This window comes from Oenanthe melanoleuca, chromosome 28 (assembly GCF_029582105.1).
Source record: "Oenanthe melanoleuca isolate GR-GAL-2019-014 chromosome 28, OMel1.0, whole genome shotgun sequence".
Lineage (NCBI taxonomy): Eukaryota > Metazoa > Chordata > Aves > Passeriformes > Muscicapidae > Oenanthe > Oenanthe melanoleuca.
This window is the reverse complement of record NC_079361.1, coordinates 3,183,401-3,204,420: the sequence shown is the minus strand read 5'-3', so window position 1 is coordinate 3,204,420 and position 21,020 is coordinate 3,183,401. Positions and strand designations below refer to the sequence as shown.

Here is a 21,020-nt window from a genome sequence, read left to right as displayed (position 1 = left end):
AAATACAATCTGTATAATAATGTTATTATAAAATGTAAACTTTCAGTGTTTTTTAAGTTTATTTTCTCTTTTTTTTTTTTTAATTTTTTAAATTTTTTTTTAATAATAATCAAAAAGTCTCAATACCTGAATGTTTTGCAAAACTGAAATCTTTCACCGGGGCCCCGGGTGCGCCCGAGGCCACCGCGCTCAGAGGTAGAATGTGGTTTATTTTTTTATTCCTTTTTTTTCTTTTTTTTTGTCTTTTGTGGTTTTTTTCTTTTCTCATTTTCCTTTTTTACCTGAGTTAAGATATGCAACGCTGGGGGGAGGGGGGCGGCTGCAGCTGGGGCCGCTCCTTTAGTTTAGTTTTCTTTCCAAACCCCCCCCAAAAAAACTGATTTAGGCTCTTTTTTATTATTTTTAAATCGATATGCAAAAAAGAAAAATAAAGTGGAAAGTCACCCGCTCTCAAAAACAAAAATAAAAGGGTGGGGGGGGGGGGGGGGGGCAGGGAAAAGGAGGGGAGGGAAAATAATTGAAAAAAAAACCCAAAACAACCCAAAATAGTGACTGTACAATGCAAAAAAATCACTAAGAAAATCTAAGCCTGCCCTGGGCATGAAAATTCCCCCTTGGAATTTTTCCTTAAGGAGAGCTGGGCTGGACCCCAACAGCAGCAGGAGCTGGACGGACCCTCCCAGGCCCCCCCAAAAAAGGGTCCATGGAGCCACCAAGACCCCTCCCCACGGAGCCACCAAGGGGATTCCAGCACAGAAGAAAACAGAAAAAAAAACAACCTGCTGAAAACAACAACAACAAAAAAAAACAGCTGGAAAAAAAACCCCAAATCCCCTGAGATCGCCACTTCCCCGAGTGAAATTAAAAATAAAGGTACTGGGGGGGGGGGGGGGAGGTCCCACCAGCCTGGACCCCCTCCCACCCCGGGGGGCACCTGGGGAAGGGGGAAAAACCCTGTGCTCCAGGTGGGAACCTGAGAACGGAGATACCGAGGGGGGTGAGGGGGTTTCGGTATCAGGTTGGATTGTGTCTCACGCAGATGTGGGTGAAATTTATTTTTTGGGGGTGGGAGGAGGAGGAAGGGGAAATCGTAAAAAAAAAAAAAAAAAAAAAAAAAAAAAAATTGAGATTGTGAGGCTTAAAATAAATCCTCAGGTCCTTCGGCTTCCCCGTGAGCTCCGGAGCGTCCTGCAGCTCCGAGCATCCCCATCCTCTGGATCCTGCTTGTTTTTTGGAGGAAATAAGCCCAAACTGGCTTTAAACAGTAGTTTTATGCAGGGGGAGGAATAAAAATTAGGATTTGTCGGTGGGGGAATGAGCAGAGCTGGACCCAACCACCGATAAGGAGAGGAGAAAGGAGATTCCAACTTTTTTCCAAGCTCCCATTTTCCCTGATGAAGACTAATATATATCATTTGCATGTTAAAAGTTTGATTCTTTTTTTTTTTTTTTTTAAGAGAATAAAATAGAAGCTATTTACAACAAAACAATCAAAAACAACCTCTTAAAATCCTGCAGAGAGTGGAGTTCCCAAAACAAAGGAGGGAATAGGATGGAAATGAATAATATCTCCCTACTTCCGATTTTTTTAGGATTTTTGGTTTTTTTTTTCCTTTAGAATTCCGGGGGGGTTTCGCTAGAGCTCGCGTCAGCAGGCGTCCGTGCGTCTGTCTGGAGGTAACACGAGTTAAAAAATAATAATAATTATAATAATAATAATAATAAATGTACAGTGCAAAGTGTGATGTGAGTGAGGTAAACGGTCCCGGAGCGGCGCAGCCGGACAGCCGGCGGCTCCGGCAAAACCCCCCGGGCTAAAGCTTTTCTGCCTGGAAAAGGAAAACCCAACAACACGAGAACAAAGGGCAGAGTCCGTCGAGACCCGGATGAGACCCCGGAGAAACTCGGGCGAGATGAGACCCCGGTGAGACCTCAGTGAAACCCTGGTGAGATCCCGGTGAAATCCTGTTGGGATCCCCGGTGAGCCCCGGTGCCGCCCCGTCCCCCCGCGGCCGCCGGTGCCACCAGGGGCCCGAGGCTCTGGGGCGTTAAGGCGAAGCGCTGTTGGAGGTAGAGCTGGGGGGCACGGCCAGGCTGGCTGGGGCGGGGGGCACGTTCCCAGTGCCACCACTGCCACTCCCCACCCCGCTGCTGCTGCCGCTGCTCCGGCTGCTGCCGCCGTTGCCTTTGCTGTAGGCAGAGGAGGAGGAGGAGGAAGAGGAGGAGGAAGGGCCGGGCGTCTGGGCAAACAGCACACCTGGGGAGAGAGCAAAGCTGAGCTGCAGCACGGCCGTGCCATGGTGTGTTGGGTTGATGTGGCCAGAGGTGTGTATTCTATCACCATCTGTTGGGGCTGGGTGGGGCAGTGATTTCTTATCTCCGTGAAACATACTATCTGCTAATGGGCCATCTTTGGGACAGGGTGAGGCAATCATCTTTATCTTTTCCACAGCCATCCTCCCTCCAGGAAGATATCATCTGCTGCTGGCCCATTAAGTCCCACTGTATGACTGATAAAATTCCATCATCCCACTGGGAGATGCTCCAGCCAGGGGGAGGAGCCAAGCCTTTCCTACCCAGATAAAAACTGAGATTTTGGACAGCAAGTTATCCGTCTTTCCACTGGATTCCAGCGGAACACCAGACCTTTCCACATCATCTCTGGACCTTCAGAGGAAAACTGCACCTTTCTAGAGGAGCACTGCTTCAGCTAAACCACATCTGCCACTGCAGGAGGACTGTAGCCACCATTTAATTGGACTGCTACGAACACCCGGACTGACAGGGTGTCAGGTTGTATTCTGACTCTGGCAGTGTTGGGATTGTTCTTTGTAATACTGCATTTCTATTTTAATTTTCCTACTAAAGAACTGTTATTCCTAATTCCCCTATCTTTGCCTGAGAGCCCCTTAATTTTGAAATTATAATAATAATTTGGAGGGAGGGGGTTTACACTCTCCATTTCAAAGAGAACCTCCTGCCTTAGTGGCAGACACCTGTCCTTCAAACCAGGACACATGGAATGGGGTGGAGGGCGGTGGGAGCGTGGCTCAGCTCAGTGCCCCGGGGGGCCCCTCACCTGTGTAGACGATGCCGTTGATCTCCACGGACATGCTGATGCTGTTGGTGCCGTTGCTGCTGGCGGCAGCGGCGTCCGGGCGGTTCTCTGCCGGGGAGAGCCGCGTTACGGAGCCCGCCGGGGCCGGGGGCTCGGCCGGGGCGGGCGGCCGGGGCCGGCACTGACCTGGCGAGCGCGTGCCCTGGCTGTTGATGCGGATGCTCATGGGCAGCTGGGCCGTCATGGCCAGGAGGTTCTGCTGCAGTGCCCGCTGCATCAGCCGCTGCTGCTCGTCTGTCACCAGCGCCAGCTTCTTCTCCGGGGGCTCTCCCGACTCCAGCTTCTCCCGCAGCTGCTCCAGCGCTGCAGCCTGGGCGGCCGCTGCCACCTGCACCGCGGCCGCCTGCGCGGCCACCACGGGGTGCCCGGCCAGGGAGACCGGGAGCCGGCTGGGCATGGAGATGGGGATGGGAGAGTCCTCCTCTGCCGGGGGAGCAGGTGTCAGGGATGGGGGCACAGGCGTAGGTGGGTGCCACCACCCCAGGGTGTCCCTGGCCCTGGCACAGTAATTTGGTGCCCTGCTGTCCCTTTAAAGGTCAGAGATGGGTGATTGGAATCAGGATCCCAGGGCTGAGCCCTGGAGCCCAAGGAAGGGAGAGGACCATCACCCCCCTGCCCACTTCACCCAGTTCTCCCCATTATTCCTGGGGCCAGGAGAGGGCTCAGCTTGCAACCATACCCCACAGCAGCCAAACCCCGGAGCAGGCACACCCCAAACAATCATTACCTTTCTTGATCTTCTGGCCGGGCGTGATGGCCCCGCCGTTGGTGGCAGATGCCAGCCCCAGCGCCGGCACTGGCAGCTTGGGCGAGGAGAGGAGGCCGTGCGTGCCGCCGGGTGAGTAGGCAAAGAGGGAGCCACCAAAGCCCTGCCGCCGGCCCTCCCGCCGGTTGCTGTCGATGGCCGCCTGCAGCTCGTTGGGGTTGCTTAGCCCACGCTTCTCACACTCGTAGGGGTACAGGTACTTCATGTACCTGTGGCCGGACGGGACACGGGTGGGGTTGGTGAGGGTGACACGGTGGCTGGGCACCCCTTCCCTTGTGCCACCCCATTTCTCCCTCCCCACTGCTGAGCCCCCGTCCCCTGCACAGGGCAGGGGGACCCCCAAGGACTCGCCCCTCTCCCCTCCCCTCTGAGCTCACTGGGTGCGCAGGGTGAAGGCCGCGCTGGTGATGGAGGTGGGCAGGCTCAGCCCCTTGGTGATCTCCCGCCACAGCTTCTTGTTGATGACCTCCACCAGACCTCCCTTCTCGGTCACCAGCGTGTACAGCATGTACAGGTCCAGCACCTGCTTGGCCATGATGGGGATCCGGTTCACGGGGGTGCCTGGGGAGCGGCGGGAGGAGAGAGCAGGTCTGGGGTGCTGCTTTCTCACCCCAAGTTGGGGCGCAGCTGCCGAGACCCCTGGGGGGCAGTGGAGGGGCTGGGGGGCTCCTGCTCCTCCCTCCCCTTCCCCCTGGGCCCTCCCACTGAGATCAGCCCCAACAAAGAAAACAGAAACTCGCAGTTTCCAGCCACAGCCCTGCCGTGGCCGAGCCGGTTCCTCGGGCTGAACCAGCACGCTGCAACGCAAGTTATTTATAACGGGGGTGGCACAATCTGGCTGTGAGGGTCTCCTGTGAGCTGGGGAGCTCATCCCTCGAGCATGAGGAGGGGGCTGGCAGCACCTCCTCCCTCATTGGGGTCCCTCCCCTCCCAGCCCTGTGGTGAGGGAGCACTGGGAGCCCCAGGGAATGCAGGAGGGACACAGGGGACACAGGAAGGGGAACCCTGGGGGACCCAGCCAGCAGCTCCAGCCCCCCTATGCAGGCACACGTGCCTTCCCAGTGCTGTCTGACAAAGGGCCGGAGCCAGCCCTGTGTCAGCACTTCCAGTACTGTTTTCCACGCAGGAACCAGACCCTCAAACTTGGATTTCAGCCCTTCCTACCCCTCGTTCCCCCCCGTGGGCTCTCTCCGGGTAGAGAGAGGGCACAGCGAGGGGCTTTGCCCCCTGCAATACCCCAGGGAATGGGCAGAGGGGGCGCACAGCCAGGGGTGATGTGTGGGGAGGGGCTGCAGGTCTGGGTGTGATGGGTGAAGGGAGGGGGGCGAGGGGGGGCCGCAGGCACTGGATCCAGTCCAGCAGGTTTGACCCTGCTGTGCTGAGGGGTTAAAGATTAACCAGCAGCTCAGCCGGAGCCGTGACCTCGGGGCACTAATGAGAGGCAAGGAAATGAGCCCCCGGCCTTGGGGGGGATGTGGGGGGAGCAAGGTGGGTGTGGTGGAGCAGGGTGGGCCAGAGTGGGCACAGGGGCACAGGGTGGGCATGCAGCTGGGGGACTCACCTCGCTTCTGCATGAAGCTGAAGAGGTCGTCCAGGAACTCCTTCCTCCTGGGGTCACCATCCAGCTCGTACAGCTGTGTAAAAAAAGAAAGGTGCTCAGAAACCCCCTTACACCATGTGTCCCCCCACCAGCTGTGTGGCTCAAAGGACACCAAGCGGCTCAGGGGTCCCTGCATGGGTCCAGGGGGTTCCTGCAGCTTGGGCTGACCTTTGCCTGTGTCTCACTGTGCCATTCCCTGCCCGCCCCGCTCGCAGCTCAGCTCTGGGATGCTGGTGCTGGGATCACGGCCGGAGTGGCTCCCAGGCTGCCAACACCGTGCTCAGCCCTGGCTCCTCCCGGGAGGAACGCTGATCCCAGTTGTTTTTAGCATCCATTGCCTGCTCAGCACAGCAATGCTTCAGCATGGTCCCTCCACGCTCGGGGTGCCACAGAGAGCCACGGCCAGGAGCCAGTGGTGGGAGCCACCTGTGCCTTGGCACGAGCTTGTATGCCATGGCCCTGCAGGGACATGTCCTGCACTGGGGAAGGCAGAGCTGGGCCAGGCTCTGACACGCTGCACACCTCAATCACCAGCTCTGCTTGGGGCATCTTCAGCCGGGACCCCCCACCCCGCCAGCCCGGCACATTCCTGCCTGATTTACGGCGCAGGACTGGCCGGTTGGAGCGCCCGGCACGCCGGAGGCTCACACCACGCCACGCCACGAGGTCTCTCCCGAAGCCCAGTGCTGACTGTGCCTGGAGGCTGGTGGATAATCCCCCCCATCCCAGGAAGGGTGCTGGAGCAGAGGCTATAGGGGCAGACGCCAAAAGAGGTGGCTGCCACAGCTCCGCTTTTCTCAATGACAACTCTGAACAACTGCCAGTGGGGCAGGGAGGGGGCCTATAAATACCCCCCATAACACGCCAGGCATGCACTGTGGGTCACTGGGTCACCCATGTGCCCACTCCCTGTGGCACCAGGGCTGTGGGCAGGTGGATGGGTGGGCATCATCCTGGCTGTAAGGAGGGGCTTGAGCCCCCTCCTTGTGCAGCCCCGCAGGGAGGATCCGGATCCCACAGGGCCAGACTCGACCGCCGGCACCGATCAAAGGGATCAATGGGGCCGCATGATAAGCGGGGCCATAAACCCCCCCTAGCTCCCCTGGGAAACTTGGCAGGCTCAAGCAGCTCCTTGCACAACCCCAGGGCAAGGGCAGGAGCCACCAGCACGACTGGCAGAGACCCTCAAAGCCCCTCTCCCACCCCAGAACTGCAGCAAGTGGGAGTGGTGTGGGGAGATGAGCCACTGCACAGCAGCACCGCCGTGATTTTTGGGGCTGAGCTCTACCAGGCTACTTGTGCCAGCTGAAGGGAAGTTGGGCTGGCGCCAATCCAGCCTCCCCCGTTTCCTCGGGCAGCTCCAAAAGCCACACACAAAGAAAGGGCTTCCCCAGCGCCCGATCCTGCAGGGTGCAGAGCCATCCTGGGGAAGTGCCAAACACGCTGCTTCATCCACTGCCAAGACCCTTGGGGTCATGATCCCCACCCCCCCCGGCCTCAGCCCCGAGGGTAATGGACGCGTTTAAGAGGATGAAAGAAAATTAACTGTCAGCTGAGGAGAGCGTGGCCGGCCAGGACAGGGGGATTAGCGGCTGTGGCGGGTGGCTGCCCTGTGTGCCGGCCTTCCACCAGCCCCGGTGGTCCCATGCCAAGCTCAGCTGCTTGCAGCCACTCTCACCCCTGCCCAACTGGGATGAAGCCATGGGGGCCTCCAGGGATGGCAGGCAGAGGGATCCCTGTTCTTGCCTGGTGACCTCAGAGCCCCTCCAGCACACCCGCCACGGCTGCTGGGCAAAGGGTGTTGCACAAGCTGCTGCTGGCGGTTAGCGACGAGACTTCGACAGCTTCGCTGCACTTGGCAGCTGCTCACTGACCATTGCTGTGCCAAGCAGAGAAACAGGCTCCCCTTGGGACCCCCCAAACCCCGGTTTAGCTCTGCCACTGCCAGCAGAACCAACTGCCAGTGATAGGCACCTGCCCAAGGTGCTCATCCGGCAGCACAGTGGTGCGAGGACATGCCCAGCCACGGCCAGGACGTGCCGGGTGTGCACTGTGGTGTGTGACACAGTGGCATTTGCCAAGCTGCTCTTTTCCTCCCTTACCACCCCTGTTCCCCCTCGCACAGGCAGGACACGGAAGGGGACAGGGATGAGTGACTCCCGACAGCCCCTCACAGGATTTCCTTGCTTTGACGCCATCCGCAGCCAACGGCAAAGCAGGCAGCGCCCCGTGAGCCCCAACGGCAGCGCAGGACAGCTGGGACAGCGGGGCTCAGAATGCAAATTGAGGAACAGAAACGCTCTGGTTTCGGCAGCGTGCGAAACCCAGCGCGCAGCTGAGCTTGGCACAGGCTGGCGGCTGCTGGCACTGCTGCACCGAAATCAGCAGGTGTTGAGTCGTGTGCCTGCGTGGTGCTCATCCCTGCCCGTGCCCTGCCTCCTGCTCTCAGCCCTGGTTTCTGCTCAGCTCAAAGGCAGCTCCTCGCTGCACTCAGTGCTCAGTGCAAAGGTACTGGAGGGCAGGAGCTGCAGGCAAGGCCGTGCTGTGCCGCTGAGTCAATACATTTATGTTTCGTAATTAGGGAGGTGGAAACGACTTAATCCATAACGCAGCTGCCCCAGGAATATCCTCTTACCGTGGGGTCCCCATGGCAGGGTGCGGTGCCAGGGGATGCTGCGGCACAGCCACTCCAGCCTGGCTAGGGGGAGCAGGAGATGCCCCCCATCCCCGACAGTCCCCCAGGCTGCGGGATCTGACTCCACGCACCAGTGCTCCCAGTGCTGACCCACTCCAGGGTGAATGCTTGATGCCAGCAGCACGGCTGGCTCTGGCCACAGTGTCCAGCCCACCTGGCCACAGTGCAGCCCCCTCGGCCCTGGCCCCCGGCCGGCTGAGGACACGGAGCCAGATGGCCGTTGCCAGCAGATCTATAATTAAGTGGAGGAGGAATTAGGCAGGCGGTGGGCGGGTGGCCCTGACCCCAGCCCCAGCGCCCCGGCAGGATGCCGGCCCGGCGTTTGGTGTGGATGACCGGATTAATGTTTCAAACCAGATTACAGGAAAATCCCAACCCGCTGGCTTTCAAAGGGCAGGCGGGAGGCGGCCCCTTGGCAATGCCAGGAATGCGGGAGAGCCCTCGGCACGGGCGCGGTTCGTGCCGGGGGTCCGACCTCCCCCCCGAGCTGGGCCAAGGGGGGCAATTACAAGCAGGAGGGGAAACGCCTTTTCACAAGGCTCCGAGAATGCCGGGGGTCGTGCTGGTGCCAGGAAAATCCCCCCTTCGCCAGGAGTCCCTTGTCAGCCCCTTGAGGAGTCCGTGTCCCTGCATCCCGCGTCCGAGTTAAAAACACCTCCCCTTCCCCCCGCCCCGCTCGGTTCCGGGTTTTCAGACCTCGGGGATTAATTTTCAAGTTTCTTTTCCATCGCCAGGAAGTGGCAACACTCTCGGTTTTCCTCCTTCTCTCCAAAACCGGTTTGGGACGTGCACACCGTGACGTGAGCCGGGACTGGGGACAGACCCGAGCGCCACTGCAGCAGGGATGGGGGCTGGTGGCAGCCTCCACCTTCTAGGCGCTAAACTCCCCCAAATTCCTGTTTTTTAGGGAAAAACACACGGCAGGCAGCGGCGGGGAGAGCCCACCCTGTCTCGGCAGGTAGCAGGACCAGCAGTGACAGACTGAGGGGCTACTTCTCTCCTTTTCTTCCCTTCCTTCCTCTGGCAGCCCCCGGGGATGCATCCCTTTGTCCCGCGGACAGCCGAGGGGCCACGCTGGGCTGGGGAAGCGCCCGCGCACACTAACGAGTTCTTTAACCAAGAATAAACACATTTATGGCGCGTTTCCCGTCCCACTCCCAACCCATACACAGCCCCCTGCCTCTGGCACGCCGGGACCCGCAGTGGGGTCGGAGAGGGCACTTATTCAGAAAAAGAAAAGTCATTTGTAAGAACCAGAGCCAAGGATTGTCGAGGGCCCCGGGCCGCGGCATTTCCGAGGCGCTGGGGACGTGATTTCCTGTAAGGCCACGGCTGACTCAGGGCTGGGGGTGCCCGAGGTCTCCAGGCACGGCCCCCCCCCCGCCGTGGGGTGAAGGGTTTGCTGGGGCCAATCCCTCCCGGTGAAGGGCAAAGGGAGCGTCCAGCCCCGCAGCAGATTCCTGCGCAGATAAAGCGCTCGGCTTAGGTACAGCTCACCCCTGGCTGTCCCCATCCCTAATCCCCTGCGAGCCCCCAGGACACAGCCCCCCTCCACCGTGGGAAGGGGCTGCTGGGGGCAGGGAGGTGGCGTGTGCCCCCTCCCCAAAATCTCCCAACACCTTGCTGGTGGGGGATGTGCTGTCGGGAGCCTCGCCCGCATGGCCAGGGCTGGCGGTGACTCCACTGACCGGCCCGGCGGGATTCCTGCCGCCGGAGCACGGCTGGGCTGGGGGGCCGCTTCCGCGGGGGCAGCTGGGGAGGGGGCCCGGGAGCTTCCCGTCAGCACCATTGTTCACACCGGTTCCCAGCATTGTCCCCTCCGCGGGGGGACACGGCCCCGACCGCAGGTGCCTCTTTGCACCACTGCCTGCCTCCTCCTCCTCCTCCTCGGGCCGGGGGGACCCGGTGGGCAAAGGATCCATCGGTGCTCTCCTGGCAGCTCAGCGACAAACCCAGTCCTGATCCCCCGCCATCGGCACACGAGTCTGGGGGTCCCCGAGACCACCCGGGTCCCCGGCGCCCACCTCCTCCCCGTACAGGCGTCGTGTGGGTGACCCTGGGGGTACGCGGGCGGTGTCAGGGCACGGCGGGTGTCCCCGAGCGGCGGAGGGGACGCTGAATGAGCGAATTAGTCACCGTTTAACCTCCCTGACCCCCCCATTGTCCGTGCGCTGTCGGCTGCCCTCCCCGCCACGGCACGGGCCAGCCGGCAGCTCCCAGGATCCCGGCACTGCGGACCGACACCGGCTCCCGGGACTGCTGCTCGCTCCCGGGACTGCTGCTCGCTCCCTTCCCGCAGAGGAGGAAGCGATTCCTGCTGCCGTGGCGTTCCCAATGCTGGGCGGCAGCGTGCCAGGCTCTGGCTGGCTGGAATCAAAACCGGTTCCGTGTCTGAGTGCGGACGTGTGGCACAGGCTGGTGAAGGGTCACCGAGGGGGAACTGGGGTGCTGGGGGTGTTTCCCCGGCCGGGCCAAGCCGCTGGCTGGATGGGAGCCAGCCCGGCAGCGGCAGCTCTGCCGGCCCTTGCCGTGTGCGTGCTGGTGCATGCCCTTGACACATGCTTGCTATCACACCGGACCTTGTACAAATATTAAACCAGCCGAGTCAGGCGCTGTTGAGAAAGCTTGTCCGAGGAAGGACACCAGGCTAGCTCCTGCCACCAGGCAAATCCCAGGGAGAACGAGTTATGCAGCACTGAGCTGGGGAAACGTGGCCAGAGCAGCCAACTCAAACTCTTGGGGCGTCTGGTGAGCCCCCAACTTGGGCTGTCCCTCCTGTGTGACTCCCGAGCCTCCCGGGGTGAAGCCCCTGAGGGCTGGAGTGCCAAGACCCTCACTCAGGACCTGACCCGGGTGCGGTGGTGGCAGCAGCAGCGGCAGCAGCGAGGCCGGGAAGCCAAGACGGGGGTTTAAATTCCACCATATGTAAATGATCGTCTTAGAAGGGGATCGCGGTAAGCCCCGGCAGATGAGTCACCGGGGCTTCCACCGCCCGCTGGGATTTGGCTAATTGCAAATCTGTTCCTGAAATGCGAGGTCCTGCACCTCTGCCCTCCGTCAGCACTGCGGTGGGGGTCCCGGGGGTCCCGTGGGCCGGGCCAGGGTGCACCGAACGCCTGGGAACCCCAGCGTGGAGCTGCTGGAGGAGCTGGAAGGGGTCCAGCAGCCGCAGATGGGGTTGACAGGAGCCAGCTGTGGGCTGTCAACCCCGGGAACCATCACCACTGAGCTGCTCCAGCACCGCTGAAACCTCACGGCTTCCTCGCACTGAGAGGGGGTGGTGGTGGGCACTGTGATGGCATCAAGTGACAGACCCCATCCCACTGGGGGCACCTGAGCAGGTGGCAGTGTGGGACAGCATGTCCCAGGAGCTGGAATCTCCAAAATCAGGCACTGGTGCCCAAGTTGGAGGCTCCACAGTGGCTGTGGGCAGGTGGGGAAATGGAGGCAGGAGGTGAAACCCTTTGCTGAAGGGGTTTAGGGCTGGTACCTGCCTGGGTGATCCCACTGCCACCTGTAGCAGGCTGAGACCCCAAGCCAGCTGCTGTGGGGGGACAGGGAAGCCCTTTCCCAAAGGACTGTTGCCACAGAAGTGACACGGCCACACCCTCCCCGTGGGACTCATGGGGAGCAGGGGACTCTCCTCAGGGGTGAGCCCCAGCCTCCAGCACCCCCAGCACGGGGTGGATTATCCCGAACTCCAGCCAGAGCAGGAACCCAGGCACAGGCAGATTAAGTGACCGATGGGAAGGGTCAGGGAACAGGTCAGGAGCTGCACCCTGAGCCCCCAGTCTGGCTGCCCCAGGGGCTCAGAGCAGGGGGCCCCCCTATCCCCAAACCACCCCCTGCCCTGGCCCCCGATTGCAGCACGTCCGGCCGGGCCCTGGGACCAGCTGCCATTTCTCCTGCGGTTTGGGCCAGAAATAGGGTGATGGAGCAATGCTGCCCTTGCCCAACGCTAGGGTGGGGGCGGGGGGCTCTGCTGACAAAGGCCCTGCTCCCTGCGCCGCTCTTTCCTTTTTTTTTTTCTCTTTTAAATAAACCCTGTTAGTTCAGCTGTGCCGAGAGGGGAGGCGGCCGCCACCTCCGCAGCCCTTGAGTCAGCCCAGGGGGCTGGGGCGTGGAGGAACAGGGCTCTGGGGGGGCCAGGGGTGGGGGGAAATGAGGTTCTGGGAGGGTGGAGGCATGGGGAAAAGGGGCTTTGGGGGGACACAAGCGGGTGATGCCCAGGCTGCCAGCCCAGCTCCCAAGACAAAGGGTGTTGGGGGCACTGTCCAGCTGGATGAAGGCACTGGGCACCTGGAGCAGGAAGGATGTGTCCCCTGTTCCTCAAGGTCGTTAATCATCCTGGGTCTGGTTTGGAGAAATGGCTTCAGGGGTGCCCAGATGCCGGGAGCAGCACCTGTGAGCACCCAGGCGTCTGGCTGGGGGAGGCACTCAGAGGCTAAGCCGCTCTCGCCGAGAAGTCCCTGACCTCTGGCCAGGGATCTGGTGGGATTACAGCCCCGGGAATGCTCCCTGAGCACTATGAGCCAATTACTGCGCCGGATCCCCGGCTGGGAGCACCCCTTGGCAGGCTGGGCAGTGGTGCAGGGTGAGAGGGGCGATGGCTGAGTGTGGGGTGATGGGGGAGGACGCATCCCTTTGCACTGGTAACTCCCCCACTGCCCCCAAAGTCCTGTCTTGCTCAGGTCCCTGCTTGCCTGCGTTATCTGCTGCTGGCCTGGCCAGGCACCACAATCACCTCCCCGGCACAGCAGCGCCCAACTGGGGGCCCCAGGGCACTCCCCCTTATCTGGGAGCCAAATTGCCTCTGGGTGGGGGTCAGTGGCCCCTGGCTGTGTGATGACACTCGGGTCCCCCTTCCCCGCGCAGGGGGCCCCTCGCCCTCCCCGGGGGCGGCTCATCCGCTCGGCTGGCTAATGCAATAAAGCTCTAATCAATATTTTAAAGAAAGTAAATGGACCCTCCCGCCCTCGTTAAGAGGCCACGGGGCCCCTGCTCAGGCCCCACGCCCCCAGCTGGCTTTGGGCTTTGAAAAGGAGAATAATCCACGGGAGAAAGGGGTTCAGAGGGGATCCCCCCACGCCTGAACCTGGGAATTCAGAGGAGGTATGGGCTCTCTACTCCTCCAGACCCTCCTGGAAAATCCCAGCTCCAGCAGCCATGTGCGCAGGGCTGGTCTGGGCGGAGGGGGGTCCGGTTTCACCCACCCCCGCAGCCCTGCCGAGGTCGCTGAGTTGCTTTCGGTTTATTTTTCCCCCACCACTGCACTTTGAAACGTCGTATCTCGGGGTGCGCTGCACCGCGAGAGATAAGGGCTGAGGTTTTTGCGCCCGTGTGCCACCGGCACGGCTCAGATGTCCCCAGCACAAGAAACCTCTTGCCCCACTAATACCCTCCAAAACCTCCCCGACGGGCAAAGTCTCCCACTGGACTGTGGTGACTTTTTAAATTCTTCCTGAAGCAGAAATAGAGGATCAGCCTGAGGAAGCCACTGCAGGACACCCCAAAAGGGAGCACCCAAAATGGAGAAGCCCAGAGGGAGAGTGGTGGCTGCTGCAGCCAGATGAACAGAGGGAGATGGATTCCTTGAGCCCTGCGATGTCAGACAGTGTACTGGCGTGCACACGAGCACCAGCAGCACAGGAAACTCCAAGAGAGGCAGAGGCTGGAAACTCCAGCTCCAGCGGCTGCCACTGCACCAAGGGCTCCCACTCCTAGTATTAGTGGAGAGCAGTAATAGCAATAATGCAACAGAAACATCAGAGGAGGGATCTTGGGGGGCAGCAGCAGCAGAGCCCCCACAGTGCTGGGGTACAGAACTCAGAGCACTTTTACCCCAGCAGCCCCTTGCTGGCAGAAGCTTGCTGGATATTTTAGCCATTTCCCAGGGCGAGACTCTTCCCACCCAGAAAATGTCCCCTTTCCCCCCGACCCCGATGCCCTCGGCAACCGCTGCCCCCGAATTCCCCGTTGTGCTGGGGCTCCTTTGTTCTGCTGCCCGCGCCGGCAGCGCCCGGGTCAGGCCGAGCTGACCTCTGCCTGTGCAGTAGCCGTCCCTGGGGACGGGGAGGTGCCACGCGCCGGCTCCCTAACCTCCCTCACCTCCATAACTCTTCCTCACGCCCTCCCCTTCCTCCTCCCTTGAACTGGGCCCCCTCCTCCTCCCTCTGGCCCCCCACACCTCGGCCGAGCACCAGTTCACAGGAATCTGTCCCAGATGGGTCAATAAAACCTGGCTGGTAGTGGAGGATGGGGGCAAGCCTCTGGCTGCCAGGGTTTGGGTGTGGAGACAGGCACGGGGGCTTGGATGGCACTGCCCGGTGAGGTTGGTGTTCTCAAGCACAGAGAGCCACGGGCCAAGGGTGCTGGTGGCACCAGCACAACCAGAGCTGAATCCAAACTGGATCTGAACCCCCAGCAAGGAGAGCTGGACAGCTGGGAAAGCATCAAGGCTGGTGGAAGAGCAGGGGTGCTGCTGGTGCTGAGGAACTCTTTGGCAAAAATAAAAAGGATCCCCAAAAGAGCCCATGCCTCACACAGCAGGCAGAACGCTGGCACAGCCTCGCACAGCACCACCCGAGCAGGGACTCTGCTGATGTCCAGCATCCCAGAGCTGCCGGGGCTCCCCGCTAAGGCGCCTCCTCCCCAGCGAGGAGCGGCGATGGGGTACGGCATCCCCTGCCCCGCGCTGCCCTCGCTGTTTACATTCCTGCTGCTCCTTCCCAGGCCGCGCCAGCTGGGCTGGGATGGAGCCCGGCGGCACGCGCTGGAGGCCAGCCAGCAGGAGCTCCCGGCCAGCACCGGCTGCGCCAGCAACCCCCTGGCCCCGGTCCAGGGGCCGCGATCCAAGCGCGGTGGCGCGGGCTGACGTGCCGGGGAAAGCCTCTCCGAGCCCTGCGCGTCGCCTCCGCTCCTCCGCCCGCCCACGGAGCCTTTCCAACCCCCTCCGGCTGCTTCCACGATTCAACGCCGAGCCAGGCTCTTCCCAGTGACCCCGGGAAAGAAGGGGTGCTCAGGGAGAGGGGCACAGCCTGGGGGGCAGGGGAAGCGCTGGGAATGGGGCTGGTGTTCCCAAGTGCCGTGGCTGTGAGAGGGGACCTGGCAGAGGCTACGGTCTGGACCAAGGCACCGACACGCTGACAAACAGGAAGATCAGAGCTGCGGTATTGAAAAGCCTTTTCACAGCTACGAGTTCACGGCCCTGGCCCCTCGCTCCCCGGCGGCAGGAAGCACAAGAGAGAGAAACCACAAGAAGAGAAGGTGGCTTGGGTGCAACGGCACAAGGGATGCACAGGGCAGGAGAATCCCTCCACCACCACAGCTGGACAGGAGCATCCTTCCATCCCCACAGCTGGACAGGAGCATCCTTCCATCCCCACAGCTGGACAAGAGCACCCCTCCACCCCCACAGCTGGGCAGTGCCAGGAGGATGGCCACATGCCCCCTGCTTGCTGGTGCTCCCTCCGTCAGCCCTGTTCTGAGCCTGCCCACATCCAGATGTGCTGGCAAACCCTGGCAAGCCCCTTCCCCCATTTTGCAAGGGATGCGACAGCCTTTTGAAGGTGAAGGGGCAGAAGTGGTCGCATCCCTCCTGAAAGGCCACCCTGCTCTGGCTGCTCCATCTGGGTCCCATCTGCTGCTGCTGGTCCTGCCCCTTCCCCCAGCCCCAAACCCCAATGTATTTAAACACACATCAAAGGTGCCGGGCGGCCCCCGGGGAGCCCCGGCTGCAGCACGTTTTCTTCCATCAGTGAGACTGGAGTGCAGGCAACTCTGGCGCCGGGAAGAGTGGGAACATGCTGGCCTCGTTGCCTGGGGAAGGCAATGAAGCGGGCAGCCAGGTGATTTCTCACTGGTTTCACTCTTTCGTGGCATTTTGGCAGCGGCAGGGGGGCAGCTCTGCCCCCCCAGCAAGCATCTGTGGGGCCTGAGTTGCCCTGCCAGGCATCACCTCTGTAGTGATGGTGATGGAAGAATTACAGGTCCCCATGGAAAATGGCTTGGGCAGAGTGGAGAAGAGGAAATCCAAGAGACCCACCAGATTTGCAAGTCTGGGTGATTTTTTCGTAATTTTCAGCAAGAATCCTCCCAGATCCCTGCAGCAAACCAAATCACACTCTCTGCCTCTGCCAGAACGTGGACACAGTATCCACTTGGAGTCACCCAACCAGGGACTGGGAGAGGCTGAGCCCAGCACTAAAACCCCGGAGAAATCCCACGCATTTCTAACGACAACAGCAGCTGGATCTGAGGAGAACACTGCTGGAGGCGGCACTGCCGGAGGCATCTCCCCACGCTCGCGAGGACACAGGGGCGCGCAGGAGCAGGGAGAGGGATGGCACGGCAGGGACACGCGCGTCTCGGCGGGCACACACCTGCTTGAACTGCTCCTCGTAGGTCCAGTCGCCGTGGTCAGGTGCTGGTGGCGGGGGCTGAGCGTGGCCCAGGCCGGGGGGCAGCCGCTCCTGTCCCCCTGGCAGCCGTGGTGGCTCCCCCCGGTAGTGCTGGGGTGCCGGGGGCTTGCGGAGCAGCAGGGATCCCGCGCCCGCCCGCACCGCCTCTGCTGAGCTGAGCCCTTCCTCTCCCATGTCTTCTTCTTCCTCATAGTCTTCCTCTTCCTCCTCCTCCTCTTCTTCCTCTTCCTCCTCGCCCAGGTCCTCTTCAAAGTCATCTTCATCCCATTTGCCCTTTCTGGAACAGAGGGAGAGGAGAGGTTTGGTCCCATGCTGGTTCTCAAGCTCTACCCCTCTCTCCTGCCTGCCCCACAGCCCTCCCCAGCTGTGGGGCTGGGACCACCCACCCAGCACACAGTAGAGTCCAGTACAGCCCATTGGCAAGGGCAGCTCTGCGGGGCACAACCAGCCCTCGGCATCCCAGGAGCAGCTCTGTCACGGAGCTCTGCCAGATGGCTCCTGGCCTGGCCCTGCCCTGAGAGGATGCACGCTGGAGGCAGCCGAGGGTCCTGCATAATTTAACGCCAGCCTGGGGTCTAGAGATGGGATGTCGTGCCAACCCAGCACAAAGAATCATGGCCACAGAGCTGGGCTGCTGCTCTGAAATATCCCAACAGCTCTAATCCACCACCTGCCCCAAGCCACAGGATCCCCACAGCCTCCTCAGCATGCTGTGCCCAAACCCACCGGTGTTTGTGCCACTTTCCTGCCCCTTCCCCAAACCCCCAAGAACTTCGCAAGTACACTCACAGCTCCTCCTCCTCCTCAGAGCCCATCTCCTGCTGGTACCCGCTGCCATCTTCCTCCTCCTCGCCGCGCTCCTCCTCTTCCTCCTCCTCAGAGGCCTGGCTCTCATCCGACAGCCCCGGGCTGGGCGAGTGGCTGAGGCCGGCGGCGGCCGCCCGCATGGCAGCCAGGGCGGCCATCTGTGCCCGCTGGATGTGCGCGCTCTCAGGCTCCGCTCCCTCCTCCGAGGGCGCCGGGGCTGGATCCTGCCCGCGGCCCCGGGCCGGGGTGCTGGCAGGGGGCTGCCCCGGGGGCTGCGCCACGGGGGACGTGGAGCGCGGCGGCGGCTGCTGCTCCTGCTGCCGCGCTTCCAGCGCCTGCTGCAGCCGCGCGCGCTGCTGCCGCTGCAGGTTCTCCATCACCGCCTGCAGCTTCATGGCTCTGCCGGCGGGCGGGGGGTCCCCGGGGGGGCGGGGGGCGATGCACCCGGGGGGCAGTGCCCGGGGGGCAGCGCCCGGCAGGCTGCCGCGCTCCAGCGGGGCTGGGGGGCCAAGGCTGGGCAGCGCCGGGGTGGGGGGCAGCCCTGGAGGGGGCTGCCGGGGGGTGAGGGCAGTGCCGTCGGGGTGTCAGGGCAGGAATTGACACCGGGTCAGCAAAGGAGGACGTGCCCCGTGACCCCTCTCAGGCTTGGCCCAATGTCTCCTTGGCTTGAGGGCTACGCCGTCTCGCAGGCTCAGTGCTGCTCGTTGGGACTGGGGTGCTGCTCTTGTCCCAGGCAGGTTCTAAAACTCCTCCTCAGGCTCAGCAGGCAGCAGCTGCAGCACGGCGCATTACCCCTTCCCTTGCAGACCTGGCACTTTTCTGGTGCCTCAGGGTCCCCTGCACACGGCTGGTATCCCTAATCCTCAGCCGGGTCGGTGTCCGGGAGGCGTCAGCGCAAACCTGTGGGAAAAGTAGAGCAGAAGGTCAGTGGAGCTGTGGGCAGGAGCTGGCGAGCAGGAAGGAGTTAAAGACAGCGCAGGAGCCTCATTAATCTCGAGCTAATGAGATAGGGCGGCTGGGCCTGCTGCTGGAGGGGGAAGGGGCCTGCCGGACCCGATAGCCCTGCCCGGCCCTGCAGGCAGCGGATACCGGGGGACCCGCGCCCGCAGATAACAGGCACTGGGAGAGATGTCCACCGGGTCCCCCACAGGGCACAAGACACATCCCCACCAGGGACACACAGCGTGGGGAGCACTGGGCTCATCGTGATGGCACTGGGGAATGGGCAGCACTGGGGTCTGCACTGCACAGTGGAGGGGCCCCAAAACACCCCGGGGCAGATCCCAGGGGATGGACAGGCAGAGCCTTGAAACCCCGGCAAACAGGCTCTGCCAACCGCCCTCAGAGCCCCTTTCCTTCCCTTCCCTGGGGGCTGGGGGCCCTCTGAGGAAACAGCTGCAAGCAGCTCATCTCTGCTTTGCCCCCTGGAAAACACTGAGGGGATCAGCACATTACAGCTGGGCCTTGCAGAACCCCCACAGCCCAGCAGCCTGGTCTGGACCCCTTCTAGCACTGAACTCCCAAGCCCTGGTGTGGCCAGCAGCCCCACTTCCCAGTTGTGACCCGGCCCGCGCTGAGGGCAGGGAGGGCATTCACCGCAGCACCGCGGTGCCGTGTACGGGCGAGCCCCGTTTGAGCTGCACACACGGCCGGACCCTCCCGGGGACTGACCATGGGGCCGGACCCAGGGGCTGCGGGGGCCGGGACAGCTACCGGCAGCTACGCCACGATCCCGCTCATTCTGGAAAGAGGAACCTGCTGCCAGTGCGGGCCGGGGCCGCGGACGATCGGGCGGGAGCCGCTTCCCCCGCGCCTCACCGCGGCAGCGGCTGCATCCGCTCCCGGCCCGGCCGGGCTCGGCTCACGCTACGGACGGACACGTCGCCACCGCCTCCACCGGGAGCCAGCAGAGGCGCGGCACAAGCGGGCCAGCATTGCCCGTGCCTCAGTTTCCTCTCTCTCCTCTGATCATCGCCGTCTCGCCCCCACGGACCAGAGGTCGCGGCGGGGACATTCCCCGCCCAGGAGCAGCCGCTCACCAGCCGCTCACCGCGCTCCTGCCCCGCACCGCACCCGAACCCCGTCCCCGGCGCCATCCACGAGCGAACCGGAGCGAGACCGGCCCGGGCACGTGCTGCTCGCCGCCGCTGTGGCTCTGCCGGGCCACGACTCCCCGAGTGACTCGGTGCCAGCGCCAGGTGTGGAGCTGCCTCCTCCAGCACAGCGGGCCGTGGCCGCGCCGGAGCCACGCCGCCGCTTCTCCACGGAGAAGCCGGAGCGGTGAGGCCACAGCCAGGGCCCCGTAGCACCCCGGCCCGGCGGCCACGGTGACCTTGAGCCGTGCCCCTTTGTCCCTCCGGCTGCTCGGGGCCACGGGGCCCGGTGCGTCCCCGCCGTGGGGCGGTGACCGGGGTCCCGCGAGGGATTCGGGGCGGCGTCACCCGGGGCAGGTGCTCGAGAGCGACAGCGGCTAAAAATAGGCAGCGGGGGTGTGACGGACGGGCCTTTGTGCCACCGACACCGGGGCTGGGCTGGCCGCGGCCGGACACCCCCAGGCTGGCTGCCGGCACTGCCGGGAAGAGCTCCGGGGGTGGCGTGGAGGCTGAGTGAGGAAGAAGAGGGGAAGGACAGGGAGGACGGGTCCGGTGGGTGCTGTCCTCGGGGACGGACGGGGCTGGGGACCCGCAGGAGGACAGGAGTCCCGTCCCCGAAACTGAGCCCGGCCCCGCTCCCGGCGGCACGTGGCACCGGCGGCCCTCAGAAAGGACCGGGCATGGAGGCGGCGGGGCCCAAATGGGCCCTGGTCCCGCTGAACGGGGGGGAACGGCCGCCCCCAGCATGGAGAGGCGAGCCTGGGTCGGGCCGGCCTGGCCCCTCCGCCGTCCGGACCCCGGGAGACCGCGGGCCTGGGGGGGGCACAGGGCGGGGCCACGGGGCTCTGTCCGGCCCGGACAGCAGCGCCCGGGGAGAACGGAGAGTCAAGGCCGGGAACGGCCGCGGGGGAGGAACCCCAGTCCCGCGTGGGGGAGGCGGCCGGTAACCGGCCGCTGGGGGAGGGGGCGCTGCGCTCCTGCCCAGCACCGGCAGCGGAGGGCCCAGCCCACCTCAGAGAGGCGGCCGGTCCTGGTCTCCGGTCCCTAGCCCCGGTCCCACCCAGCCCCCGACTCCCGGTCCCGGCCACGGCGGCGGCTGAGGTCCCGTTCTCGGTGCCGATCCCATCCGTGGAACCGGTGCGGCGGCGCGTCCCCCTTACCCGGTGCAGGCCGTGCGCCGCGAAGCCGCATAGCAGCCGCGGCCGCCCGGGGTCGGGCTCGGCGGGGCCGGGCTCGGCGGGGCCGGTGCGCGCGGGGCCCGCGGCGCTGCTCTCCCCGCGGGCGGGCGGGCGGCGGGCGGGCGGCGGGACCCGGCCCCGCCCCTCTCCGCCCCGCCCCGCGCTGCCATTGGCCCGCCGCTCCCGGCGCGCCACACCCCTCTCCGCCCCGCTCTGCCATTGGCCCGCCGCTCCCGGAGCGCCCCGCCCCCCGCCGCCATTGGTCGGCATGCAAATGCTGCGCGCCGCGGGGCCGCGGGGCCGGGCGGGGGCGTGGCCGCAGCGCCGCCTCGCGGACGGGCGG

At 63.2% G+C, this 21,020-nt stretch overlaps 1 protein-coding gene across 2 annotated transcripts; it reads right to left on the bottom strand.

The window, feature by feature from the left end:
• Window positions 1-48: 48 nt before the first annotated feature.
• Window positions 49-20,781, bottom strand: ARID3A (AT-rich interaction domain 3A). Of its 2 annotated transcripts, XM_056512603.1 has the most exons (9): window positions 20,660-20,781; window positions 17,389-18,306; window positions 16,561-16,876; window positions 5,446-5,518; window positions 4,262-4,445; window positions 3,846-4,093; window positions 3,245-3,541; window positions 3,080-3,166; window positions 49-2,257 (listed from the first exon to the last, which is right to left on the bottom strand). In XM_056512603.1, exons 2-9 carry the CDS (start codon window positions 17,799-17,801, stop codon window positions 2,049-2,051), a joined length of 1,827 nt encoding a protein of 608 aa, XP_056368578.1. In that variant the 5' UTR covers window positions 17,802-18,306; window positions 20,660-20,781; the 3' UTR covers window positions 49-2,048. The 2 variants fall into 2 exon arrangements, with proteins under 2 accessions (XP_056368578.1, XP_056368577.1); XM_056512602.1 differs by having other exon boundaries at window positions 3,080-3,541.
• Between the last annotated feature and the right edge of the window lie 239 nt (window positions 20,782-21,020).